Source organism: Drosophila biarmipes, chromosome 2R (assembly GCF_025231255.1).
Source record: "Drosophila biarmipes strain raj3 chromosome 2R, RU_DBia_V1.1, whole genome shotgun sequence".
Taxonomy (NCBI): domain Eukaryota; kingdom Metazoa; phylum Arthropoda; class Insecta; order Diptera; family Drosophilidae; genus Drosophila; species Drosophila biarmipes.
Window position 1 is genome coordinate 20,915,914 of NC_066615.1, and position 26,172 is coordinate 20,942,085.

Below are 26,172 nucleotides of genomic sequence, written 5' to 3' on the forward strand. Positions count from 1 at the left end.
GCCAGCTAATCACGCACGACTATCGTATGGCACATCGTGCCGGTTCGTCCCATCCCCAATTAAATATCAAAACAAATTCCACGTGCGCGAGCATGGAATTAAAGAAAATGAAGCCTTTAAAGGATGAAACGGCCGAATCGCCGCCAGAAACCGGCGCCCGGAAGCGCCGCAACCCGTTCAACACCCAGCGGCTGAAGGAGGAGAAGGAGCGCCGCCAGAAGAAGCGGGCGCGGCTCATCGTCCGCAACATCAGCTACAAGTCCACGGAGGAGTCGATGCGGGAGCACTTTGGGCAGTGGGGCACGCTGGAGGACGTGCACATTCTAAAGCGCGGCGACGGCAAGTTGGTGGGCTGCGCCTTTGTGCAGTACGAGACCATTAACCAGGCCACCAAGGCGATCCTGCACTCCAACGGCAAGGAGCTGCTCGGCCGGAAGGTCTTTGTGGACTGGGCTCTGGGCAAGGATGAGTACGCCGCCAAGCACCCCAAGGAGGAGCCGGATGAGAAGAAGCCAAAGGTGGAAGTAAAAGATGAAGAAGGCGACGACAAGGAAGTCAAGGTGGAAAGCGAAGACGAAGATGGAGAGGATGAGGCAGATTCCGGTGAGGATTCTGATGCGGATTCCAATGAAGCTGAAGAGGACGACGGGGAATCTGAGGACGACGATGGGAACGAGGACGACGATGAAGACCAAAAGGAGGACAAAGACGAACTGAAATCAAAACTAAACATCGAAAATGTCAAAAAAGAGAAGACAATCTCCAACGACGTTCAGCAGGGCTGCACGGTTTTCATCAAGAATGTGCCCTTCGATGCCGAGGACGCGGACCTGCGAAAGGTGTGCCGCAAGTTTGGCTTGGTCAGCTATGCCATCATCAATCGCCAGGCGGTTTCTGGACACTCTAAGGGCACAGCCTTCGTCAAGTTCAAGGCCAAGGAGTCGGCGGATCTCTGCCTGCAAGCTGGCACGGAGTTCAAGCTAATGGACGAAGTCCTGGATCCCCATCCCGCCTTGAGTCGAGAGGAGATGAAGTCGAAGCAGTCGCAGGACAACAAAAAAGACGACGCCAAGGACTCGCGAAACCTGTATTTGGCCAGGGAAGGTCTCATCATGGCTGGAGCGAAGGCATCCGATGGCGTTTCCGCCTCAGACATGGCCAAGCGCCACGAACTGGAGCAGGTGAAGACGCAGGTGCTCAAGAACTTGAACCGGTAAGATTGTGCTTTATGCTCAAGGGTTTCTGTTTAATCGCATTATGTACTTTTTAGTTTTGTTTCCCGCAATCGCTTGTCCATTCACAATCTGCCCCTGAACTATGACAACGAGAAGCTGAAACAAATGGCTCTGACCTACACGGGTTTCAGACCCCACGAATGCCGGGTGATGAGGGAACACAAGGTTACCCCCGAGCATCCCGACGGCAAGTCCAAGGGTTTTGGTTTCCTATCCTTCGACACGCATCAAAGGGCCCTGGCAGCGCTGCGGAAACTGAACAACAACCCCAACATCTTTGGAACACAGAGTGTAAGGAGTTTCTAAGCAATTAATCTGGACCAAGTATAACGTTTTCAACTCTTTTAGCGTCCCATTGTCGCCTTCAGTATAGAGGATCGGGCTGTGCACAAAATCAAAGAGAAGCGCACAGAGCGCTCCAAGCTAAACAATCCCACCTACAAGGACAAGCAGCAGCAGCGCAAGGAGCGACGGCAGCAAAAGCGCAATGGACAGAAGGCCAAGCCCCTGGCCCCGCAGACAGACAACAAAGCCAAGCTGCAAAAGCACATCCAGAAACTGGAGGCGTCGCGAGCAGCCAAAGCCGAGGGCAAGGCTAAGGAGAAGAAGCAACTTAGCGATGTGCAGGAGGACTACGTTGGCACGGCGGCCAAGCCGGGCACAGCGCTGAAGATGCGCTCCAAGAAAAAGATTGTCGAGCAGGCCAAGGAGCACTTGAAGAAGGTGAAGACCGAGAAGCGTAAGCAGAAGAACAAAAAGATTCGGGAGTCCCATCTGGCGGAGCGCAAGGCAAACAACCGACCCAAGCAGGGACGCAAGAAGGAAAAGGATGAGCTGCGGCCCCTAATTGACAAGTACAAGAACATGATTAGTGGAAATCAAGGAGGCAGTGGGCTTAAGGGTGTCGAGGGTGGTAAAATTAAGAAACCCAAGCGGACCAAGTGGTACACGGAGTAAAGTTCCCTCGCCTAGGCTAAGAAATGTCATTTAGCAATAAAACTGTAAATGAGTAGACCAATCCAGGTAACTGTCACGTAAACTGGGACTTTTCTTGGGATTACTGACGGACCATCTGCTCAAGCTATGGTTCTACCTGCCAATAAGGGTATATATAGTCGGCGCCCTGGACCAAGCTCTTCAGTATTGCCTAGCAGTGCCTGTGAAGCGCTTCGTTCGCCCTAAACCCTAAACAGAATATATCTCCAAGATGGCTCCCCGAGAGAAAGTTGAATTCGTGCTAGTCCGCCTGGCCTATGTGCCGTACATGTAAGTTGCAACTAAATTAATAAACTGTTCGGAAACTCATTAGAAATTCCTCGCGCAGTCATCCGCTTTACCCGCGCATCAGCTACCAGATCAGAAAGCATCCTCCCACCGGATCAATCATACAGGTGCGCGATTGGTTCGAGCACGTCATGATGAGGGAGCGCTCCAAGCTGCCTCCCGATGCCAACATACGCTATGCAGAGTGGCGCATCATCACCGGCGACGTGGAGCTGTTCCAGGTGCAGGGCTGTCGCTTCGACAAGATCATGCTGGTGCTGGGCGAGGAGAACATCTCGTGGGTGTTCTACCAGAACATGCCGCTGCACCGCCGCATAGAGGGATGCGCCTGCTTCCCCGTGAGCTACTGCGGCTGCTGCCTGAACAACCAGTACCTGGACATTATGGCCAAAATCAAGCAGACTGTGTCGCGAAAGAAGATACGATGAAATAAATACATTCGAGTACTAATGGAACCAAGAGTTTATGTTAAGATGAACGCTTTCAAATTTCACTATGCGCTAGCAGCTGTCTATTCCAGCCAGTGGAAGCGGGAGCCGTACTTGGCTGGCGGCTTGGGGTAATCCTCGGGCAGACCGGGGGTGGCATCGGGATAGGAGATCTTCTCCTCCTTCTTGGGAGCTTCGCGGGCTGACTTGATGACCTGCAAACGGAAGGGCTTAGAGCTGCTCTGGGGGATCCCCGCTGGAAACTCACCTTGGCCCGGGAGAAATAGCCGTAGGCGGGACGATCCCAGTCGAAGTTATCCTTGATGCACTTGTCGAACACTCCCTGCGTCTTGCGGCAGCTGGAAGAGAGCAGGGAATGGCTTTAGAATCCCTGAGATCCATCAGTTCCAGAAGTCACTTACTGTGAGAAGGACATGGTTCCACTGCTCTTGTCCAGGCAGGTGGCGTACTGCATGAACTCCTCATGGCAGGTCTTCTTCACCTTGCGGAAGAAGTCCAGGGCGCAGCTGGTCACGGCCTTGCCCTCGGCCAGGCAGGCCCGAGGGTCGTCCAGTTCCTGCCGGCAGAGCATGAACTCCTGCAAATACACGGCAAACAAAAACGTAAACAAACCCAGAAGGTGTCTTTTGAGGTTAGGTTATATAACTGGAGAGACCGGATTTTGGCGTCTCCAAGGAGGGCGGCTTCTTATGGACATGCTTTTTAGCTGGGTATGACTACCAGAAGCATTCCCAAGGAATCTGGAGGCACTTACATTGTTGGCCTGCTCGCATTGCTTGCCCAAATGGAAGGCACCCGCCCGCAGAGCCGCCGACGAAAGATTCAGCTCCTGGACATCGAGCTCCGACTCCTCGGGCAGTGTTGTCTTGTTGGTTATGACCATTATAGAGTTGCTGTGCCGTGCGATCTACCAAGGACCTGCAAGGGGCTTTGTGAGTAAGAAAAACTGCAAATGCAACTGAAATTAAAATTTACGTTTGCTTTGCCCACAACAACAGCTGATTTGTAACCAGGGCTGCTGAGTTTTAGCTGTCAGTTGGTGATATCGATAGTTATACCGTTCCACAAAGTCATCGATAGCAGGCTCCCAATTTGAATTTTAAAAACCAGGCTTCAAAAATGATTACCTTAGTTGTATACAGTTTTCTATTTTATATCGCCTCGGCTGAGCGTAATTTAAAGGTGGTGAAGTACGAGAACTCAGTGGACACCATCGTGAAGGACCTCATCGACAACTGGCAGTCGCCCCTTGCGTACCTGAAGAATCGCGGCTACCTGGATCCGCAAATCGCTCCCGAACTGGAGTTCCAGCAGCTGCAGGGAAATTTAGTCCCGAAAGTGCCAATAAACGAATTACTGCGGCTCAACAAGGAATCCAAAAGGGAGGTGGAAGCCGAAAGCAAAGTAAATGCAGGTGGAAAGTTGGATGAGCGTTCCGCCCGTTCCCTTCAGGATCCCAAAGAACTCGAGCTGAAGCGGATGTTCCAGACGCTGTTCTCCACCAACGATCAGGCGGCCTCCGAGGAGATACAATCCAAGCTGGGCGTGTCCTGGGACATGAATGCTCTGAAGTCCTCGGCTCGCTTGGGGGCAAAGAAGTATCTGGAGAAGTTCAACAGCAAGCGGAACCAGGGTATATCCCTCTTGGCCAATGAAGCTCCAGATGCCCCCGTATCCGGCGAAGCTTCTATAATACCAGCCCATATCTTGGATAAGAAAAGCAACGAATCTGTGGAGAAGTCCGGCTACAAAGGGCCAAACTACCTGAACGGCGTGGCCAAGATTCTGGGCAATCCAGAAATAAGGTACAAGGATTGGGACGCCAAGCCCGCCCAGGAAATAAGGCCAAAAGCCACCAGCAAACAGAATTGAGTTGTTGATTAAATGTTCTTGTAGTTCCGAAATGGTTTAACCAAAGCACAATTAATTAGTTGGGGGAGGCGGTCGTCCGCCTAATGCCAGAAGCAGAGGCTATAGAGCCGCCGCAAATTTGATATTCATGGCTGTCTGGTTAATCTCAGTCATTAGCAGATGCGATTGAAACCCGTTTAGTGGGCTGGGCAACTTTGACGTGGTATAAAAGGCCGCTGGCCATTGTCTCACTTCAAGTAGCTGCTCTAAAATGCTTAAATACGTGAGTTCAGTCAGTGTGAAATGGGATCTTTGGATAAATTAGTTGGCCCATTTTTATCCGCAGACTCTTATCTTTGCCCTCCTGGTGGTTTTGGCCAGCTGCAGTGAGGAGGACTTCCAGGCAAAACTCCTCAAGTCGGAGAACCGCCAGAATCTGGATGGAGCTGGGCAGTTCCTACACGAAACCTCCGTGGACAATGGCATCCAGATCAAGGCTCAAGGCAACGTGAACGGCATTCAGGGCGAGTACTTCCTGCCCGGCGAAGATGGCAAGCAAATCAGGGTGACATACATCGCAGATGCAACCGGCTTCCATCCAAAGTTCGATGAGTGATCGGACGACCTTGAAGTTATAATATATATATTTTATAAATGACTGTTCGGTTTTTCGATGCGTGATTTCATATTCGTGTGTAGGGCATTAAAGACCATGACCTGGTTAAGGGGTTATAAAGAGTGTCTGAAGGGTGCATCAATTCTCAATCCTGGCCTGCAGGAGTCATAGCATTCTCATCCAACTGCCACTCCACATGTCCATCGTCTTGCCTGAGCCCTTGGAGGGGTCATATTCCAGCCAGTGCGTCACCGATTTCCTCCTGCCACTCCGTGTTGTACAAATAAAAGGTTACGACGCAACACTCAGCTTTATAATCAATGGAGGGTGGCGGCTGTACATAAAATACGCATTGTCATCCGCATAATAAGGACCCCGGCGGAAATGGGCCAGTGGGCAGGGGCGCTCGCCGGAAGGGAGCCCATTCGATGCTATTGTTGGATGGCAAATTCAAATATGGACTCGCCCATTGTGCGGGGCCATTGGAATATGTTACGGAAATGACAACTTAAATGGGTGCTGCTCCCATTTGGCCCATTTCCCGCTCTCCCTTGCCACCCGCCAGCCGCTCATACTTGAAAAACACTTTTATGCATGATGGTTATATAAATGCAATTGGCATCATCACACACAGACAAAGAGAGGGAGGGGTTTTACATTCTTTCACAGCTTTGCACTGCCCACTGGCAACCCGTTCCCGTTGCGCGTCAGCCCCATGTCCACCGAGGGCTGGTTCACCAGTTTGCGGACCACATCGAACTTGGGGTTGTTCTTGTCGCGAACCAGGTCGAAGATTACGCTCTCGCTGGTGGTGATCACACAGCCCGCTTGGCGCAGACGATCCAGGGCCAGGTCCCGATCCTGGTTCAGCCTGGAGGAGCAGCAGTCGGCCACTATGTACACGTTGATGTTTTGCTCCAGGAGGTCGATGGCGGTCTGCTCCACGCAAATGTGGGACTGAAAAGGAGCGATATTAGCTACTGAATAAAACTAGAAGTTTAACTTTAGTTCACTTTTCTGAATTCATGTATGTAATATAGAGAATATGGAAAAGGTAAAGGAAGTATTCAAGAACTAATTTGAAGAATATATCTTGGAACATGCCAAATTTTCAAAGTAGCCAAGATTCAAGGTCTGCAACTCACCTCCAGGCCGTACAAGACCACATCCTCGGGCTTGTCACTGAAGATATCCTTGATCACAGCCTTGACTTCCGGCGTTACCATGCTGAACAGGGTTTTTCCGGAGACCAGCTTCGCATGGCTCACATCCAGTTGGGCCACGGTTTTTCCCAGTTTTTCCGGATAGTGCTCGGTGACAATCAGGGGAACATCGAGGGCCTTGCCCGCCTTGGTCTGAAATCGGATTGGGTTTAATATCAGGGGCAGTAGATAAGAGATCAATGTCAAAATCAAAGTTCAACCCACTAGTTTGTCGACGTTCTTGATCATGTTGTCGAAAAGCGGCATGGCCGGTCGGAATTTCTCCTGAATATCGCACAGCAGGAAAAGCGTCTTCTTGGGATTCAGATGACAGCGTCGCAGGGCCATTTTGTTGGATGATATTCTAATATTTTGGTTTTTAAAACACGCAACCTTCAGCTGCTAATTAACGATTGTAACAGCTGTTCGCTACCAGGGCTGCCAAGGAAGCGAAACGGTTATTCGATCGATTACGGGTTATCGATTAGCCCTTAACCGATTAACTTGTTGCTTGTAGCGGTTTTTCAAAATTAAGAAAATCCTTACGAATCAAAAGTTAGCAGTCGGTTTTTCCGATTTCCTGTTTTTTGCTCAGTGCGATTCCCTGAAACTGCATGTTACCAGAAGAAGGCCATCCCAACTAAGGCGATTCAGACCTTAAAGTACTGATGAAAAGCCAAAACACATAACCGTCTGAGTTAATTAAAAAGCCCACATAATCCTCATTTAATTTAACTTTGCCCAAGGCGACATCATCAAGTAAATAATTACTAAAACGCCCATTCCACCTCCACCAGCCTAGGCCAGCGGCAATTAAGTCGAAGCTGCCCCACAGCCAGCAGATTTATATTCATAAGCCAGGCCAACCTGGAATCTGCAGCATTTATAATTGAATTCCTCGCCGACGCCCCCGACATTGCTATATAGTAATGAAGCCACCGGTCCAGTCAATTTCAATAACGCAATCAAATGCGTGCAGTTTCAAAAACCGCAAATGTGAAGCGCTGCGGAGGCGGTGGCGGTGGCTCCAATTCCAATGCCATTGACATGCCCGGAATGAGTGTCCGGCGGGCAATCTCTTGGACATTCCCGGCACGTAGCCTCGATGGACCCGGACCCGGACCCGGACCCGGACCCGGACCCGGACTCGGAGCCGGAGTCGATACTTCTCCGGGAAAAGGAAGCCCACGATAATGGCCATGGCGAGTCGCATGCATATTTCAGTAATTTGCGCCGCCTTTTGTGTGCCACGCCCCGCCTGCTCCCCGATTTCACTGGTCTACATATTTCATGAGACCCCAAAGTTTGCGGATGCAGCAATTTGGGGGCCGAGGCAGGGAACCTTAGTGGAACCACTCAAAAAGTAATCGAAATGTCTGAGACAAACACATGCGTACGCACCTCAATGGCACCTGTATTTGCTATTTGCGTGGGTCTCAGTATTCATGACGCCTCTCCGCCCATTCTCCTGGCGAGCCCCCCCTCTATCTCTGCAGGAGTCTCCTAGAAGAAGTCATCTTGATTTTCAATTTCGACGCCATTTGCGCTTCACCGGAATCGAGAGTCATTTGCATTTTTCTTCAGCTACACTTTCACTTGGAAAGTACTTGCCGGGGAAATGGTACTATATTTCTGGGGCTTAGCGGTTAGGGAAAGTAATTGAAAGCACTTTTCGTTAGGATCTACAAAAGCACTTATGGTATTTAGATTCATATATACTATGGAAACCCTAAGGTTAAGCCTGCATTTAAATTTGTGACTTGAAGATATATGTTTGGGTATCTTTGATTATAAGAAACAATAGGCATAATAGGAAATATTATATAATGTTGGAAGGATGAGGAAGTGCTAGGAAGGGATGGGTACTTAAGGAGGAGACACTGTTTGACAGGACACCTCGCTAACCACTTTCTGAACAAATGTGTATGTCACACACTTGATACCCATTTCCACCCAGACTAAAATACCACCTTACCTCCTTCACAAGTGTATCTGATGCTAGTCAGAAAGTGCTAATGCTAATAATAAGTCGACGCAATTGACAAAAACTTTTTTCATCTACGCATGAGAAGAAACGAGCTCCCCCAGCAATTTGTTGGCATCCCCAACCCGAAGCAATTTATTGAATGTGAAAATTTAGAATTGTTCATTTGAGAAACAATTTGTGAGCATACAGTAAGAGTAAAGTCAAAATGTTTTCGTTTTGTTATTTTGTCATTCGAGGCGCACAGCTCAGGCAGCCATAAGTTGGAATATATGGCAATAAAAATCCAAGATGTTCGGGGAGCAGCGACAACAAGTGCCCAGGGAGTTTGTGCGTCTGTCTGGCTGTATTTTTATGTGATTTCTGAGGCCATCTGGGGAGTGCTGGGGAAAGTGCTCTCATGCGAGATCGAACGGCGAAATGGGGAAAATGTTATGCCATTTATTTAGAGTATTCAAGTCTTTTGAGCTCCCATCCACCCCCTGGCCGCCCCTCTGCAGTGCCATTTGCAATTGTGCAATTTACCCAATGAAATGTAAATGCGAATCAATTGTAGTTTTATTTGCCGTAATTCCTGATTCGACAAACTCGACTTTGTGTAAACGCATTTAATTTCGAATATTCAATTCCGATTTCCATTTGCATATTGCTGTTTGGTGCTCTGCTGTCTGTCTGGCTCAAATATTGGAGTTTAAAGTCCGCAGTTAGTCAGTTAGGAGGAGCAACTAAAAGAGTTGAGGTCTCGGGCCAGCGAAAAAACATGGGAAAGCACTTTGCACGGCGGGGGAAACTTTTGGTGGCCCCCAATAAATTCGTTTACATATAGGTACACAAAGGAAAAATGAGAATTCCATCATTATTAGGTAGATATATTAGGAGAATTGGTATATCAAATTATGCATGCTATATACTGTATATTATAAACTTCACTTCCGAAACCCTTCTGATCCTGACTTAAGCCCAACGTAAGTTTGCAAAAAGAAAGTCCCTTTTTTTATGATCTCTCTCCCTTTTCTAATACACGAGATCAAGAACGATGTGCTCTCAACCAAGTAAAGCTTAAGAAGAAAAAGTGCTTAAATCAATAAGATTTTCCTTTGGTTTATTCGTTCTCAAGTTTTCTCAGTGCTCCAACCATACATGTATGACAGGTACGTGGGGCTGGGGATGAGTAAAAGGCGTTCCCCAATCCAATTTGATTTCGCCACCCCTTTGCCCACCCACGTGTGCCCTCTGTTTACACCTCTTGAGGTCGCCTGCCTCGCTTGCATATCAACGATTTTCAAATTGGCGACGAAATGATATGCCAAACTACACAGCGCTGGAGGAAAATATTTTCCACCTCCGGAAAATTCTGCCGCATGAAAAGGAGGAGGAGCGGACATGCAGCGACATCGACATTATCGGGACACAGGTCGGAGGCTCCAAGTTTGTAGGTCTGCAGCTTGTAGCTGTAGCTGTAGCTAATGCTTGTCACGTCGCCTTCAACATTTGACAAGGCAAATTCGCCGAAAATTCCGCCCCTGACTTCGGGACGACTCTTTGTTTTTTTTTTGGCGACGCAACGGAGAAAATGATTTTCACAGGTGAATTGGAAAGCGCGTAATGTCGTAATGTTTGACTTGCCGGCAGGCACGTTGCCAACACATGTCCTCCAGCCCTTACAGAAGGTGCACTGGGAGGAAGCGGAGGTACTGAACTAAAGTAGGCCAAAACATATATTTTATTTAGGTAAGTACAATTATTTTTCCCTTTGTTCCTTAGACATTTTTTGGACATTTTCCTACAGAAAACTGGAACATGTATAAGTTTTACAGTAAAACTATATTAACAATATACAAAATGATTAGGAATTAAAACATTGCCATTGTTATTATTGCAGAATTAAATACATTTTAAAGTTAAAAAGTATATTTTATTATTTATATTATATAAATATATATCTAAGTTATCAAAATGTAGAACAATATTTTACGGGATTTTATACTTTTTAAGGTGCAAGTAAGCATGAATATTTAAAACCAATATCCCAACCTGAAAAACCGTACAGGTAAGATTATATTAAAAATTATATAACTATGATAGTAGTAAAATGCCTATACTTAAATTGAATCATGCACATAACATTTAAAAAATTTAAAATGTTTCTGTAAGGAAAAACCAAACTTTTTAATTAGATAAGTGTAAAAACCCTATAAAAAAGAATTAAAACAGGAAACGCCTAATGTAAAATGAATATTGCCTTTGCTTTTATAAAATGTAGCTAAGGTCTTCGTTTTCAGGGGGCATAATTTATTCAGGGCGCCGGTTTTGAGTGTAGGCTCACGTGTCGCATCGAACTCGGCGGACCACGAGGCGTATGCGTATTCCACTTTTGCAAATTGGATGAAAATCTTTGGCTTTTCAGCAACGCAATTCGCCGGTCCCACTCTTTCGGCCCTGTGCGATGCATCAGGCTGGAAATTGACATGTCTAACAGGGGGTTGCATTTCTCAAAAGGGACTCCAAAGGCGAACCCTTGGCCCCCGCCCCTCATTCATCATGGCACGCCCGGCCAGGCCGTGTCACATATGTGCTGTGTTGTAGGTTGTTCGGGCCCAGCAAACAGAGCAGCAACAATTTCCAAGAAAAAGGATTTACGGCATAGATCCGACACCCACACACACCAGGGCCAGGACAAGTTCTTGGCAGCTTACTCCGTGTTTTTATTTTTGCCGGGATTATTTCTGTAAACTTTTCTGCTCGCCCCAAACAAATGCAAACAAATTGAAGAGCTCGGCTCACCTTGCTGCCCATTAAACGAGCTGAACCGAGCTGAACATGTGTTACCTGGACCTGGCTATGGCTCTGGCGAAGAGTGCGAAATGTGCTCCACGTAGGGCGAAAAGCCGTAACTCTTTGCCCCACGTTTTTATTGCCCCCCGAACTTTAAGGAGATTGCAGGAATCCCTTTCGCATTTGCTGGTGCCACTGGCACAGCTACTTTGCCATCCACTGCTGTCATTGGGGTTCATTGAACCGAGCGTCAAGCGGGTCGCATTTCCGGATTGCCATTCCTCTGGAGGAGTCTCGGCTTGAGTCTGGGTCCACGTCTCCGTCTGAGTCTGCAAATAAACCCGGCTGAGTGGCCCGCTAGGAGGCTGCAACTTCAACTTCGAGTCCACCTGGCTTTTGATAAATGTGCACATAATTATGGCTACCACTTTAAATGGGCGATGGGAGACGGCAAGTGGGGGATGGGGCACCTTTAAAGCCATGTGGCGTGGCCTGCTTAAAGGCCATATCCACATCGGCTCTTAATTAATGTTGCATAATTAACAGTGGCGCGGGGGAAAAGGTGGCTCAACAAAGCTAAAGCACGGCAAAGAAAAACAAAACCGAAAAACAAAAACTTTTCTAAGCATCTGCAAAACATAAAGCATACAAATTCTCACATCCTTGCTGAAATACACGAGAGAAATGGCGGCCTGGCTCAAAGGAAGGCAAAGCAAAGGAAAGCGAAGGAGAGTCCCAAAGGGCAAGCGGCGCCAAAGGCAAAAACAATGCCCAACAGGGGCGTGGCCCAGGGGGAATAGCCACCCCCAACCCCCCACTTGCCTCCCTGCTGCTGACAGCCTTTTGGCCACCTTCGACTCGGGGTAGCGCCTTCAAATTGGCGCCAAGTTTTAATTATTCCATCATATTTATAAACTTTTGTACTTGCCACGCAGACTCATTATGTGCGTCATCCACCCACACTCGCACACACAGTCACACCCACACAACAACAGGGCACCCACACACACTCGCACTTGAAGGGCAGCCTTAGCTGCACTGGGAGAAATGCGGCCATACAAATCCGATTCGATTTAAATCATATAAAACCTGAGAAAAATTGATGAAGATGTGATATAATATCTATAAATGTTTTAAAACATATTTTATTTTTTTTTGTGTAGTATTAAGTCGCAGAACTTCTTAGTTATATATATTACTAAATGAAAATACAAATGATATACTACTGTGAAGAACATTAAACTATATCAAGTTGATAAACTGAAATCAATTAATATTAAAGCAGATAGTAAAATCATTTCAGGAACGTATTTAGAAGCGGTACGGATATTATGCGGAAGTATTATAGAACTCTACTCTTGTAAACTAAAACGTATACAGACAGTGTAGATCACCAGAAAAGTCAAATAATTTAAAAGGATTCTTAATAATTGCGTTATTTTTTTCAAATATATATACTTTCCCCTATTTCTCTCAGTGCCCTCGGAAAGTGCCTTGTTGTTGCCGCTGTTTCCCTCTTGTTTTTGTGTCGTATCACAATAATGGCAGGGCGACAACGCAGGACAATGACGACGTCTGCTCCATCCTCGGCTTCAGCCTGGCATCCTCGAGAGCAGAAAGGAGTAGGGAGGAGGGGCCAGGGACAAGGCGGCGGCACGAGGCGTTACTCCAATAAAAAAAAATAAAATGAACAACAGCTTTTTATTGCCGAACAATGAAGGCGAAGGCAGCTCTAAACAACCAAGCAGAGCAAAGTTCGACCTTTCGCCTGCCCAACCCACGAGGCGATCCTGTTCGGAGGAGTCCTTGTCTTTGTTTGCCGTGGCTGCCATTGGTAAGAGCATTTAATGAGGCTGTCGCATTATTGTTCAATTGTGCTTGGTATTTGGAGCGGCTGAGCCTGGCCGAGGAATCTCCAATAAATACGGCAGAGAAATCGACAGAGTTGCTCTATAAAATGTTTATGGACAAATCGAAGAAGCGAATTAAATCAAGCATTTGTTCGCCCAGAATGAACCAATGAGTTTATAGACCTCTTTATTGATAGTTAATATAAAAGCCGCTTGAGCATTGAGAGCCATAAATTTAAAGTTAGAATAAGCTGGCGATCTAAAAACTACTTTTAAGCAAATTGCTTAATAAATTCGGGGATTTTAAAGGTAATAAAACCTATTTAATTCCATTTCAGTTGAGTGAAAAGGCGCACAAAACTTTTTTAGATCCCATTTATCAGTTCAATAATGCAAAAAAACGAGAACAGCAGCCATGTATCATTCTGAAATCCACGAAACACAATACATAAATCAAGCGAAATCAATTATTTTGCAAAATTCCCAATTCAGCAAACTGGCAAATAATCGTCGAAATAAATCAGAGGCCCAAGGCGGAACAGGACTAGTTATGCCACCGAAATGTAGGACCTCCGGAGGACTCAATTAGTGGAATGGAAACGAGAAACAGGGAACAACTTTTCCCGGCCTCCTCCTCTCCCCTGGCGACTCTTTCGCTGATGAAACTAATAACATGTCATCCGAGTTACGCACCAGGGCACACAGAGGCACTGCCTCAGCCCAGGATCTGCCAGGACCTGCCAGGACCTCCCGCTCCCGCCCCTGCCGCAGCACTCAAAGGCTAAACGAGCCTCAGCGCTGACACTCAAAGCCGACAAGTTAAGCCTGTCGCACATGGCGATTAAGCGGCGAAGAAGAAGCCGCCTGGTGCTGCTCCTCCTGGCCCCCATCTCCTCTAGATTAGCACTTTGTTGCAGTTGGACCCCCAAACACCCTTTCCCAAAAACACGACCCCCTTTTCAAGGGCTTCGTTAGGCCGCCGGCAATCTCGGTGCCCTCCAGTGCAGCCGGCATCCACTGCGTATGAGCAATATTGAATCGCAATGCAGCTGCAGTGATGGGATGAGGAACCAGGGGGGAAGGGTGGTCACAGGGGCGGGCACTGCAGGGGGATCCCCTGAATGTGCATAGTTAGAGTGATAAACTGCTTTGGCACGGAAATGGCCCTGGAAATGGAAATGATGTCGAGTGTGCCTGTGTGCATAAAAAGGCCAATTAGAGGACGACCGAGTTGCACGTTTTCCGCCAGGCACTGAGCGAATTTTCACCATCGAAAAGGGGGGAAAAGGAGATAAATTATGCGTTAACTAAGAATAATTTTACCATAAGTTCATCTTTAGGATTGAATATATTAAAATCTTCTAGTAATGAAATTCTTTTTGAAATTGAAAGGAGCATTAAAAATACTAACAAAATTACTAAAATTAGCTGAGATTCCATATATTTTATGGGACAATTTTGTTATATTTATTGCCTTTATTTATATGAAACATAAAAAAATATATGTGTATATCAATCAATTTTACATTTCGCCCTTGTCAAATCCAATTGAATATATCCCATACAATAATTTCTCCCTGTGCAACTGAAATCACCTTTCCGCCGATTTCTTTCAGTGGCCTTGTAGGCGGCACAGCATACACTGGCGACTGACAAATGCCAGATTTACGACCGCATCTAAATTTTTCCCGGGCCACTCGCCTGTTTATATTTTAGGTTTCGGCCTAGGAATTTATGGTTGCAAGCAAACTTTAAATGAACTTTTCGGCACGGCGGGCGGGTGGAAGGAAATTAAATAAGTTACATGTGCCAGCCCGCCGCTCCTTTCGGCATAATCAAAAGTTTTAAATGCATCATAAAAAAGGAACTTTTTTGCCTTTGGTCAATTTGAAAACTTGCCGGTGACGTATGTGGGGATTTATGTGTTTTATTTACTTATTTTTACTTTTATTCAGCAGGGACAGCGGGGCCTCTGTTTATGACAAATCTAGAGGCGACAGGTGGAGGAGATCTGTCAAATGCAGTAAAAGTGCCGCTGCGAACATAAAAATATTTATTACGCCGGAGGCCGAAGTCCGGAATGCGGAGTTTCAATATCACCGGGAGTGAAAGCAACAAAGGCAATAACAAGTGCTGCATAAATTTACCTGGCAATTTCGAGGCGTGTCCCGGGCTCTTGAACTTGATATGCGATGTGTGATATGTAGGCTGTGCCTACCATATATCTTAAGGGGCCGCCTTGCTTGTGCATTAAACATTACTTGGGGAGACAGGCGGAATCTGTGCTACATAAATTATCAGCAAAATGCTCTTAGTCCCGACTTGATGTCGCTTTTATTGACAGTTTTTGGCGCTGTTTTCGGGCCAACTCATGTGTCGATTCGCTGGCATTTCTGGCATGACAAGGCAAAAGCCAAGGGCAAGAGCCCAGCCTGGCGGGGCCATAAAATTTCAATTATCGAAAATTGCCCTGGGATACCCGCTCGTAATATAATTAAGGCCCGAGTGCACTGAATGTTGACGGTTCAATTAAATTACGAAAATCATTTCGTACGAGAGCCGCGCTTGATATTCATTTTGCCATCGAGTACATGGGCGTAAAGTGTTGCCTACTTCCAGGGGCCACGCACACAAACACGGCTGCCGTGTAGGTGTCTGCGATCCGAAGGAAGTGGCTGTGCGGATGTGTGTGTGGCCTGTCAAGTGCGCTTTGGCGCTGTCAATTACACACATCCTTTGGCTTATGAGTGCGAGTGTGGGATGGGAAAGGGTCTCCCAGGACACCTACAAAACCTGGGAAACCCTGATTGCCGGCTTACGAGCTGCATCTTTTGTTATCTCGAGCAGCTCAGACTCCGAGCTCGTAATTAAATTAGACTGCACTTATTGCCAGCTGCCAGATTTGCCCCCATCCTCTTCATCCACCTCTTAAAATATGCTCCATCACGGCCAGACCTCGGAGGCAGCGCCACCGGCAATTGACCCAGTTAACTAGCCCGCTATGTCAGTTGCAATTGTCTCGGCCCTCTGCGCCCGCATCTCGCAACTGGGAACTGGGAACTGGGAACTGGGATCCCGGTGCCCCGGCCTCGGGTCGCCCACTTTCACTTCATCTAATTAAGCGACCTCTCAATGCGTGACACAATCCCCTGGCCCATAAATGAAAAATTAATTTATTTGCCCGAACTGCAGCAGTTTGTCTGACATTCATTTCGCGTCCTCCTTGGCAAACAAAGATGTCCAAGAGCTGAGAGGGCAAACTGCAGGGACTGCACTGCAAATAACAGATGCTGCTTCGATAGTATTAAGCATTAAATAGCATATATACAATACAAAATATGAATAATCACTTTTGAAAATAGAAAATAGTACTTGGACTACTGACTAATGATAGCTTGATTCTAAAAATTTCAACATTTTAGTTACCATCCAATTTTTTAAAGAGATATTTCAAGTGAAACTTCTGGAAGTTAAAAATGTTAAATTCATACAGTGGATTTTAAAGTGTATTATTTAAAGTGTCATTTATTCACCTTGAATAAGTTAAATTGAAACTGAGTAAGGCCACTTTTTGTTTTCCCTTTCCTCCAAAAAAACGTTGAGTTTTATTTAAGTGGCTGTTACAAGTTTATGCCAAAAGTTCATCTGTTTTTAAATAATTAAATTACAAACACGACCTTTTGGGCGAGTACCCAGGAGAGCCAGGAGTCACTTTATCTGGCTGACAGTAATTTAATTTGCCTGAGCAGGACAATAAGTGGAATCCCTTGCCGAGCAACTCTTTCCGCCGGCTGATTAGTACCGAGAACTTCGCGCACTGGAACTTAAGTTTACGATCCAATCAAGAGCAGGACATAAAAATAAATGCTGGCCAAGCGAAAGATGAGGAACTAGCCGGGAGCCTGGTACCAAATACTCGAATACATGTGTGTGTGGTGTATTGGAGACGCTGACCGTAAAAAGCTTAGCAATAAAATTTGAAAGAAACAAGCCGGAGGACGACGACTGTCACGGTCTGCCGTTTTCCGCTGGCTAATGGCTTATGTAAGAGCCAGGACCTCGAAGGACCTCGAAAGGGTGTGAAGGCCTCCCGGGCCAAGTACAAGTACAAATACACACACAAACACAAGCCCCGGCCCAAACAGCAGCAGACGTAAGCGTCTTATTAGATTTTCGTGTGTACTTTGCGAAAGGACTCGAGTGCAGGGGCCGGGGCCGGGGAAACCACGGCGACGCAGGAATTGGCAGGACAGCACTCGCATTAACAACTTCATTAGGGCCCAAATACACACAGACACACGGAGAAAGCGACTGACGCCGGCCAACACACATGCTTAGGGCCTTATGACACTGGCTCACAATTCGACTGGGTGAACGGATTTATTGGGTGACATCATGGTAAACAGGGTCCTTGTTTTATATTCATATAATTTTTAGGTTGCCATGACTTTTTTAGCTGATGCAGTTGGTCTACATTTCGGGAAGTGTCATATGGCCATAACCTTCATAGAGAGAAAAGTATTTTTGAAGTTTTTATATTTATATATAAAGAATCCAGTAAGTTTTCGGCTATTAGTGTTATGTACTTTAAATAAACTTCCATAAGTTAGTCTGAGGTCCAACTGGTGTCTTGGGACCTTTTATATTATATATATATATAAATAGTATTTTATTAGTTGTCTTTATTATTTCTTATGAATTCAGTAGGTTTTTATGTCAGTCTAAAGCGAAGCCAGTGTCATTATAGCTAAAGGGAGACTTAAATTTATCTAAACTTTAATAAAAAAAATCAAAATATTTATTTTTACTTTGGTAATTTTACGAATGTTCTTTCCTTAAGTTACTTTTAATATATTATGTTTTATTTTTTCCTTGTCTCATATGGCCATAGCCCCACACAGCTGCTAGACTCAACTGTGAAGTACATTAATTTTGTGGGCTTCTGGCAACTGGCAATAAATCTTCGGCTTTCCTGGCCAACTAAGCGGGTATCTGTATCTCGGCAGGGGGCCGATGCCGATGCCGACTCACATTGACAGCTGGATTGAATTGGGAAATGCAGGCTCTGCTGACATTTATGGCCGAGCACAAAGCCGAGAACAATGCAGCCGAGACCTATCTCCCGGGGCATCGGCTCTTTTGTTTAGCAAGTCAAAATTAATTAGTGCAGCCCAGAGTAACGAGTATCCGGTATCCAGTATCCAGTAGTCAGTAGCCGGTATCTGGAATCCAGATCCGACAGAGAAACAATGTAGCCGCAGCAGCAATCGGCCAAAACAAATCAAATTAGGGAAGAGCAGGAGCAGTGTTTCCCAAGGACCAACAGAGCAGCAAACCAACACTTTCGCCATGGAAAGCCCGGTCTCTGGGCCTCGCATGTTGGCACTGGAGCAACAAATGTTGCAGCCCGCAAATTGCCTTTTTGCACAGGGCCAGTAATAAAAATGTCGAGAGGCTTGGAGGGCCTGGGCCAGGATACCAAGACACCACCGAGGACCGCAAGCCAAAGGATAACAAGTGGAGAATAATTATTCAAAACACAGGTTTCCAAGCCTTGCTAGAGAGTCCTTCAATATATTTTTGGTACCAATTAATAATATTATTCAGAAAATCACCATTGAAGATATTTCCTCCTACTGCTTAAGCACATGTCTGCTTGATGATGGCAGAACATTACAAATTAACATTAAAATCGCATCTCCCCCTGTGCCTAAATGATGTTCCGGATTATTGGGCTTGTACAGTTGAGCATTACAGCCACTCCTCGTCTATAATTCCGCTTCTGTGCCTCGCACATTACTCCCTTTTCGGCCGGCCTTCCCGGCGTATACTTAATATTTGAGCAGACAAGAAGGTTGCCGGCCATTATTTGTTCATTATTCAACTGTTATCAGCTGAATCTGATATATACTCGTATATATATACCGCCCCGGGCTTTGCCTCTGCGGTCAAAGGTCGCATTCTGTGGGCACGTCTGCCCATTAGAGACAATAATTTTCTTTAAATTTGTCGATTAAATTGAGCGCAGCGAAGGCGAAATGATATCCCGATGGCAACCGCAAGTGAGCAATGTGTGTGTACCATGCCAAACCATGGCATATATGCCCGAATGCGGGTTAATGGGAGCTTTTAGGGCCCGACTAATGAATTTAGCCCAAGCCCGTCGGAATTACGAGTTTTAAATTGCGTGACAGAAACGCTTTCAAAGGCAATTAGAAAGCGAGCGAGTGTGCAGGCTTTTTGCCTTTGCTGCGCCGCACTTGGCCCCGAGTTAAAGGGCCATGACACAAGTATTTAGCATATTCAGCTGGGCGGGAATCCTTGGACCAGGTCACATCCCACCAACTAGCCAACCAGCCCACCAGCCAGCTGATGATTTCCGGGCAGCGGAAGCTGCATTATGGCGAATTAATGCGCCATTATTAGACAAATGCATGACAAGCGATTCAATTAGGGCGCCATAAACTGTCGCCGGCACCCAGAGCAGCCTATATATACACTCGAGCCTGTATATGCCATATAGACTCTTCGGGGGCCATCATTATGGTCGTTTACCGGATGACGAGGGACAATGCCGCCTGCCTGCGGATAATCAAGCGCTTTTAATGATTGCACATTCTGCCTCTGTCCAGGGGGAAATTGCATTTCTGCCATTGATTGCCAGCTTTAGTCTCCACCATTTTCCGCCCTTTTCGCACAGCATCGCCATCGCCATCAGCTTCGGCATCAGAAAACAATTTAATATTAAAATTTTCATAAATATTCAGACAGCGCGATTCAGGACCTCGCTGGCGATTGCCATTTTTGGCACGTTTGCTGGGGATTTTATTTCGCGATTTCTGACCAGCAAACAGGAGTTTAGAAGGCCGACAGCTGCCCCAACTGATGGCCGCCTCTGATTCGGCCTATTAATTAACAATTCCATTATTGCAGATGTGCGAAAATTGGGCTTTAATTAAATTGCTCGTAATGCCGTAATTATTTCACACACACTTTTCCACGTAATTAATGGGTTTTTAGTTAAAAATACATTTTTGCTTGTAATAATGACTTGAGCACCAGCATGTGCCTGGCATTTTCAATAAATTTAAGCACACACAGCTCATTAAATGCTTTACATGTGTTGGCTTACCCCCAAAAAACACCCAAACACCCGAACAGAGACCCCAAAGCCCCATTGTGGAGAAGTCAAGAAGGAAAGGCGCTGGGCGGGAGGAGTTTTTAGAAGTCCTTAATTTATGCAAATGCCTATGCCGGAGTGGGCGACTGTGGGTGGGCGCCCGTGCACTTATGTAAGCCTCATCAATTTTCCATTGACACAAAGAAGAGTTCTATCACCCGAAGGCACTGGGAAATGGAAAACGGGAACTGTTGGCGTAGTCACAGCAATTGCAAATGTAAAGAGGGCATAAAGTTCGTTAGGGAGCTGGAAAAAAAAGAAACTCGACTGGCAGATACTTTTCTTTCTTTCGGTTCTTAGTTACTTGTGTTAACAAGTTTGAAAATTACTGCTAAAAGGCAACCTTAAATTTCTAGGACAAATGATGGCGTTCTTCTTTTCAAGGCATACTTTTAGACACCTTAAGAATTGAAGTGTTTTGAAATTCAACAATTATGGCGAAGATGGCGGTGATAAAAAGCTTACCTTTAAACACCATTTGTTTGCTATTAAACTATTTACTTCAGCCCCGGTGCTAAAATCACTTTTTAAGACATGTGTGTTTAAAAGTAGGCTACATAATCAGTAAAAATCCAAGGATGGCATTTTTATTTTCAGAGCATACTTTTAGGAGCATTTAAAAATGATTTGAAAACCCTCCTTTTTCATCAAAAACTTTAAATTTGCTTCCAAACCCAAGTCTTTAAAGAGGGGGCTCACTTTACCTGCAACATACATGAACCTTTGCCGGCTCAGCAATTAGTCGACTTGGGAACCGCAAATGTAATCCTCGGAGTCGGAGTACATCCTCTCGACATATCCAGCAATCAGCATAAATCCCCAGCCAAAAGCATTAAGCGTAATTACAATTTGAACTTAAGTCCCGACTTTTGGATGCAATGAGCTAGATAAGTCCCCCATCCACATGGGATTAGACGTGACTTTTGAGACGAAGCGAAAGTCCCAGCCTCAGTCTTGCTTTCTCGGAGTGTGAAATTGGGGCTTTATAGATCCATCAATATGCCGAATCCATGCCAACTACTTAACCCGCTGGCCGGAGACTGGGAAATGATTAATGAAAAAGTTATGGGGCGATAAGGAAAAGCTGCAAAGGCGATAAGGAGTGGTTGGGGAGCCATATCTTTATAGAAAGAGAGCGAGAGGTAAAGCTCTGCCGTGTGCTATCTTATCAGCGATTCAAATGCTCCGGGGCTTTCGGTTCTCTTGGCACTTTTTGTTTACCACATCGCCGTTGCCCAAATGGATTTCAATGACTAACCCGACCGGGGCAAGACCAAAGTATTTTGCTGATAAATTTATTGGAAAAATCGACTCAGAATGAGTGTGTGTGGGAGCTTTTCCGCCATTCGATAAGATAGGGGAGCTCGGCAATCCATTCAGTGCACTGAGAACCTTTACCATGGCGAGATTGGAACTTATGAGAACTGTGACCCTTGCCCTGTTGCTCCTGCTGGCCATACACTTTGGCCAGGCGGAGATTATTGACGGCCAGGAGGAGGCGGACCGCTTTTGTTATCCGGAGGACTCCAAGAACTCGCGTCGCTCTTGCGAATGCAGCAATGTGAACGCCTCACCCTGGGGAATGCGTGCCCTGCGCATCGACTGCAGCTACAAGGACTACAAAGTCAAGGATCTCTCCCTGGCGCTGCCCCTGTACATCGACTCCTTGGACCTCTCCTGGAATGCCCTGGACTCGGTGCCGATCTTTGTCAGCGTCAGTCTGCGTCAGCTGAATCTGAGGCACAACAACATATCGAAAGTAGTAGCTGGCAACTTTAAGCAGTTGACCAGTTTGAAGGAGCTCTACCTGGGCTGGAACAGCATTGCCCAACTGGAGGCTAACGCCTTCGAGGGATTGCCTCATCTCCAAGTGCTCGACTTGGCTCACAACAACCTCCACACGCTGCCCAGTCAGCTGTTTGCCCCGCTTCTGATTCTGGGCAGTCTGGACATCTCCTGGAACCGCCGCTTCAACGAGTCTGGTGCGGATCTGTACACCGGGCTGGGTGTCAACTGGAAACTGGCTACCTTGAGGCTGGATGCCTGCAGCTTGACTGAGCTCCACCTGCCCGTAAGTGCTCCTCTAAAGGAGCTTTCCCTGAGGAGGAATCAGCTGAAGAGGATTCCCAGCCAGCTGCCGGAGTCCCTGCTCCGCCTGGACATAAGCGACAATCTGCTGGAGGAACTGCTGCCCGTGGACGCAGCCAATCTCACCCAGGTACGCCAGCTGTTCATCGAGGACATGTCCCTGCTGCAGGGTGTGGTGGCCCAGGCCTTGGCCCCCTTGGATCTCCTCGAGACACTGAGCTTCCAGAACAGCCGGCAACTGACCCATTTCGATGCACAGGCCTTTGGAGTCATCTCCCCCATCTCCGTGAAGAAGAAGGTCCTGCGCTCCTTGAGCTTTCGTGGCACTCTGCTGCGCTCCTTTAATTCCACGCTGGCGCCGCTTTTTAACCAGCTTACCGAGCTGGATCTCAACGGTCTCCCGCTGCAGTGTGACTGCGAGCTGGTGTGGCTGAAGCAGCTGCCCTACCAGACCAACGGCAGGTGCTACAAGCCAACCCGGATCCGCGGCATGCTGGTCACATCCGCCCGTGTGGACGCCTTCAGCTGCGACACCTGGCCGAGATGGGCCTACGGCCTGGTGGTGCTCAGCCTCATCGCCCTCAGCGCCGTGGGCATCTACCTGATCGTCATGGGACTGCGGCCCCATCGGGGAGTCACCATGCGCCGCAAGGTGGGCGCCGGATCGCCCTACGCCCGCGTCACCATCGAGCCCAATCGCCAGGAGAACCCCCACTAGAGGTGGCTAGAAACCACACCGTACCACCTAAGTTGTTGTAACTAGCGTAAATATTCCAAAGACAATAAAGACACTTAACTTAAAGGTGAAAATGTACTTCTGTACCTATGCTGAAGGTAACTTTTGGAGAAAAAGTTACAAGACCAAGTATAAAATAATAAATTAATTAGATATTTAAAAATAATCTATGGTCCTTTTGGTTTCCAGTCTTATCAAAGACCTTCTACCTAAATATACAACAATGAATCCAAACTTTTAGAGCCAATAAGAAGAGAAAAACAAAAACTTTTAGAGGTACCACCCCCAAAAATCCGATTTAAATGGGTGCAACCTGCCAAACCATCAAAAAACTGGTTTGGCTTGTTAAAACAAGAAATAAAATGCAAAGCACCTTTTTTAAGAATTAATCAGCTAACTTTTTGTGGTTTGAATGGGTCGAGTCATGGGACCGGAAAAGTAGAAAAGTTTCAAAGCTCTTTTAGGGGTTTTAAAAAGACCTGGTCAGGCGTAAACTTTTAATATACTAGAAATTACAATTGTTAGGTATATTAGTTAAGATACAAGAGGGAAGATTATTAAAGATACGAATTCACTTCATCTGTTTGTAGATATTACAAAAGGGGTCCCATACGGATGTTGGGGTGAAAGGCCAGGCCAGGAACAGCTTTCGATGCCTTGGGTCCGCTGTACTTGATCCTGAACCTTATGGGTCGCTTTTCCTGGAACCTGTCAACGGCGTTCACATCATAGTGCTCCTGGAGGGCACAGAGATTCGGGTAGCGGGGATTGCGTCCCGCTCGGCATCCCGAGGCAGGAAGAGCCCCCACCTGGTAGGCCGGTTCCAAATTCACATTCTCGCGGGCAAAGTTGCAGACGATGAACTGCTGGTGCCACCGCTTGTGGCTTCGTTGTCGGAGTACCCCGCATCCCAGGTGGGTGGCCCTTTCCTGGATCAGCTGCCGGAAGCTGGTAATGTCGCTGGCTGGATCCGCGGCGCCCAGCTCCTTGGTGGCCCGCTTGTACTGGCCAAACCAGTTGGAGATCTTGTGGCCCAGCAGCTCCACGTCGCTGTGCTTTCCCGCGCTGAAGATCACGTGGCCAGTGAGTTGACCCACGTGCTTGAACCGCCTGGTATTGCGGCACTCGTCGCCGGAAAGGCTGCACCTCCTGGCCGCCATCTCCGCCAGCTGGGCCAGCTCGGGGTCCCAGCGCACACTGGCCATTCGGTGGGCGGCCCCAAAGCCGGAGAACCCGCCCGAGGCCACCTGGTTGCGGTAGAAGTTCACCTGGTTGACAATGAACGTGCGTTGCTGACTGCTCAGCGGTATCAACCTGGCCTCACTACGGCACTCGCGTCCAAATGTCTGGAGCAAAAAAGGGAGTTGTGTATGAAAAAAATATCTTAAAGTCCAGTTGGTCTACCTAAAGGATCAAGATATTTTCTATCAATTATTTTGTACAGTTGAAAAAATATTAATATAATTCTAGTTATAAAATGTATGTACAAATTTTAAATAAAAAATGGAAGAGGGGTATAACAATCTTCCAAAAGCTAAAAAATATTTTTGTGGTATTATCTTTTTTTCGAATTTAAGAAATCTTAAAGTAAAATCTGAGAGAGAGGAAATATGTTATCATTACTGCGTCGTAAACTAGTAATCCAGAGATTATTTTATTTATTTATTTATTCTAATACCTTAAACTGTGACTATCAGCTCACTTACCCCATTGTTGTTGCAGGCTATGTGGTTATTGGACCGGGGACACCAGTGCTCCTGGCAGTAGTCCCAGGTGCTGGCTGGGAAGGGGGACAGGAAGAGGATCCCTAGGCAAACAAACCTCACTCTTTTCATAAACATTGTTGACTGTAAGTTGGATCATTAGACAGCTCGTCAGGTCCAGACCGGAAAATTACAATTTGCATGGATTGACGGGACCAAGAATGTGAGAATGTTTGTGGCATTGGGCACCGTGACAAACTAGTCGGAGATGCGTTCCCACTTTTTTATTTTTCATAAAATAATATCAGACAAAATTCCATATTTCGACTAATATTGGCCAAAGAACATTTATCAGCATTACAAAAATGAATGCTTGGTACTGTTCTATAACCATCTTAACATTCAACAACTTTTTCAGAGTACTTTTATTAATTTATTTCCCCCAGTTAAGTCCAATTGAATTAAAATCTGTCAATGTGCCACTTCACGCAGTGCTCCACTTGAGGGGCGACCAGGATTTATATCCCTGGCCAACTGGCTTCACTCTATTGTGCGCCGCATTTATAATAATAATAAAGTATGTAATAGTCGCCGCCATAAATACTCGGACCAACAGCTTCACTTGCGAGGGTGGCGAGAGATTTACGAGTCCGCCGAATGGAATTCGCATAAATAAATATTTTTTCCTCGCCCGGACACCAGTGTGGTGCAAATTATTAATTTCGCCATCTGACTGGCAATAATTGTGCACAAAATGGGCGAGGAGAAGAGCCATTCTTGTCTGCTTATGAATTAATCAATGGCGGATCTGAACATTTCCGAAAAGTTTAGTATTCAATTTACAAATATCTGATTCAGATCCCCTCTAAGTATGAGTTCAAGATAAGTTGTTGCGTATTTAAAATATTCTTGAAATATTTTTCATTTAATTAAGGGTAAGTATAGACCATATAGTAGTAAGAATTTATTAATGGGGGTTAACTAGGTTAAAAATGAGTTGCTATTTGGTAGAAATACTATGGTAAGCGAACATAAATAGTCTTAGAAAACTCCTAAATTAATTGTAGATGTATTTAGAACATATAGCGAGAAAGTTATACCCATCTAAGAGGCAGACATACACAATCCTTTGCCGCCTAATTAATCGCTCAGGCTCTGGCTTTCTATTGCCAGTTGTGGGGCAATTATTGACAAGCAATTTGCATTTCATTACGACAAT

The 26,172-nt window shown here is 46.3% G+C and overlaps 8 protein-coding genes across 8 annotated transcripts; 5 read left to right on the forward strand and 3 right to left on the reverse strand.

Moving 5' to 3' along the window:
- Positions 1 to 60: 60 nt before the first annotated feature.
- On the forward strand, positions 61 to 2,274 carry LOC108022925 (RNA-binding protein 28). Its single transcript, XM_017092137.2, has 3 exons — positions 61 to 1,213; positions 1,271 to 1,526; positions 1,584 to 2,274. Exons 1-3 carry the CDS (start codon positions 93 to 95, stop codon positions 2,190 to 2,192), a joined length of 1,986 nt encoding a protein of 661 aa, XP_016947626.1. The 5' UTR covers positions 61 to 92; the 3' UTR covers positions 2,193 to 2,274.
- Positions 2,275 to 2,394: 120 nt separating this feature from the next.
- Positions 2,395 to 2,974, forward strand: LOC108022929 (uncharacterized). The gene is made up of 2 exons (XM_017092140.3): positions 2,395 to 2,501; positions 2,560 to 2,974. The coding sequence occupies exons 1-2, from the start codon at positions 2,443 to 2,445 to the stop codon at positions 2,945 to 2,947; spliced, it is 447 nt and encodes a 148-aa protein (XP_016947629.1). The 5' UTR covers positions 2,395 to 2,442; the 3' UTR covers positions 2,948 to 2,974.
- LOC108022927 (NADH dehydrogenase [ubiquinone] 1 alpha subcomplex subunit 8) lies at positions 2,964 to 4,025 on the reverse strand. The gene is made up of 5 exons (XM_017092139.3): positions 3,944 to 4,025; positions 3,723 to 3,886; positions 3,370 to 3,545; positions 3,216 to 3,306; positions 2,964 to 3,162 (listed from the first exon to the last, which is right to left on the reverse strand). Exons 2-5 carry the CDS (start codon positions 3,849 to 3,851, stop codon positions 3,031 to 3,033), a joined length of 528 nt encoding a protein of 175 aa, XP_016947628.1. The 5' UTR covers positions 3,852 to 3,886; positions 3,944 to 4,025; the 3' UTR covers positions 2,964 to 3,030.
- Positions 4,026 to 4,087: 62 nt separating this feature from the next.
- LOC108022926 (uncharacterized) lies at positions 4,088 to 4,872 on the forward strand. Its single transcript, XM_017092138.3, has one exon. It carries the CDS (start codon positions 4,088 to 4,090, stop codon positions 4,838 to 4,840), a length of 753 nt encoding a protein of 250 aa, XP_016947627.1. The 3' UTR covers positions 4,841 to 4,872.
- Positions 4,873 to 5,007: 135 nt separating this feature from the next.
- On the forward strand, positions 5,008 to 5,488 carry LOC108022186 (pupal cuticle protein Edg-78E). Its single transcript, XM_017091038.3, has 2 exons — positions 5,008 to 5,102; positions 5,166 to 5,488. Exons 1-2 carry the CDS (start codon positions 5,091 to 5,093, stop codon positions 5,433 to 5,435), a joined length of 282 nt encoding a protein of 93 aa, XP_016946527.1. The 5' UTR covers positions 5,008 to 5,090; the 3' UTR covers positions 5,436 to 5,488.
- Positions 5,489 to 6,021: 533 nt separating this feature from the next.
- Positions 6,022 to 7,067, reverse strand: LOC108022185 (isochorismatase domain-containing protein 1). Its single transcript, XM_017091037.3, has 3 exons — positions 6,863 to 7,067; positions 6,581 to 6,790; positions 6,022 to 6,392 (listed from the first exon to the last, which is right to left on the reverse strand). Exons 1-3 carry the CDS (start codon positions 6,983 to 6,985, stop codon positions 6,099 to 6,101), a joined length of 627 nt encoding a protein of 208 aa, XP_016946526.1. The 5' UTR covers positions 6,986 to 7,067; the 3' UTR covers positions 6,022 to 6,098.
- Positions 7,068 to 21,696: 14,629 nt separating this feature from the next.
- LOC108023123 (leucine-rich repeat-containing protein 4B) lies at positions 21,697 to 23,316 on the forward strand. The gene has a single exon (XM_017092391.3). The coding sequence runs from the start codon at positions 21,826 to 21,828 to the stop codon at positions 23,230 to 23,232; it is 1,407 nt and encodes a 468-aa protein (XP_016947880.1). The 5' UTR covers positions 21,697 to 21,825; the 3' UTR covers positions 23,233 to 23,316.
- Positions 23,317 to 23,708: 392 nt separating this feature from the next.
- Positions 23,709 to 25,091, reverse strand: LOC108022308 (antigen 5 like allergen Cul n 1). The gene is made up of 2 exons (XM_017091168.1): positions 24,957 to 25,091; positions 23,709 to 24,596 (listed from the first exon to the last, which is right to left on the reverse strand). Exons 1-2 carry the CDS (start codon positions 25,089 to 25,091, stop codon positions 23,844 to 23,846), a joined length of 888 nt encoding a protein of 295 aa, XP_016946657.1. The 3' UTR covers positions 23,709 to 23,843.
- Between the last annotated feature and the right edge of the window lie 1,081 nt (positions 25,092 to 26,172).

Bases quoted from the DNA above. Each gene is read 5' to 3' on its own strand.
- LOC108022925 (XM_017092137.2), top strand. From the start codon at position 93: ATGGAATTAAAGAAAATGAAGCCTTTAAAGGATGAAACGGCCGAATCG. The intron at 1,214-1,270 runs GTAAGATTGTGC...TGTACTTTTTAG, and splicing joins GTGCTCAAGAACTTGAACCG to TTTTGTTTCCCGCAATCGCT. The intron at 1,527-1,583 runs GTAAGGAGTTTC...CAACTCTTTTAG, and splicing joins ACATCTTTGGAACACAGAGT to CGTCCCATTGTCGCCTTCAG.
- LOC108022929 (XM_017092140.3), top strand. From the start codon at position 2,443: ATGGCTCCCCGAGAGAAAGTTGAATTCGTGCTAGTCCGCCTGGCCTAT. The intron at 2,502-2,559 runs GTAAGTTGCAAC...TTCCTCGCGCAG, and splicing joins CTGGCCTATGTGCCGTACAT to TCATCCGCTTTACCCGCGCA.
- LOC108022927 (XM_017092139.3), bottom strand. From the start codon at position 3,851: ATGGTCATAACCAACAAGACAACACTGCCCGAGGAGTCGGAGCTCGAT. The intron at 3,307-3,369 runs GTAAGTGACTTC...GCTCTCTTCCAG, and splicing joins GGAACCATGTCCTTCTCACA to CTGCCGCAAGACGCAGGGAG. The intron at 3,163-3,215 runs GTGAGTTTCCAG...TTCCGTTTGCAG, and splicing joins GCTATTTCTCCCGGGCCAAG to GTCATCAAGTCAGCCCGCGA.
- LOC108022926 (XM_017092138.3), top strand. From the start codon at position 4,088: ATGATTACCTTAGTTGTATACAGTTTTCTATTTTATATCGCCTCGGCT.
- LOC108022185 (XM_017091037.3), bottom strand. From the start codon at position 6,985: ATGGCCCTGCGACGCTGTCATCTGAATCCCAAGAAGACGCTTTTCCTG. The intron at 6,791-6,862 runs GTGGGTTGAACT...ATCCGATTTCAG, and splicing joins TCAAGAACGTCGACAAACTA to ACCAAGGCGGGCAAGGCCCT. The intron at 6,393-6,580 runs GTGAGTTGCAGA...GCTCCTTTTCAG, and splicing joins TGGTCTTGTACGGCCTGGAG to TCCCACATTTGCGTGGAGCA.
- LOC108023123 (XM_017092391.3), top strand. From the start codon at position 21,826: ATGGCGAGATTGGAACTTATGAGAACTGTGACCCTTGCCCTGTTGCTC.
- LOC108022308 (XM_017091168.1), bottom strand. From the start codon at position 25,091: ATGTTTATGAAAAGAGTGAGGTTTGTTTGCCTAGGGATCCTCTTCCTG. The intron at 24,597-24,956 runs GTAAGTGAGCTG...TTTTTGCTCCAG, and splicing joins TAGCCTGCAACAACAATGGG to ACATTTGGACGCGAGTGCCG.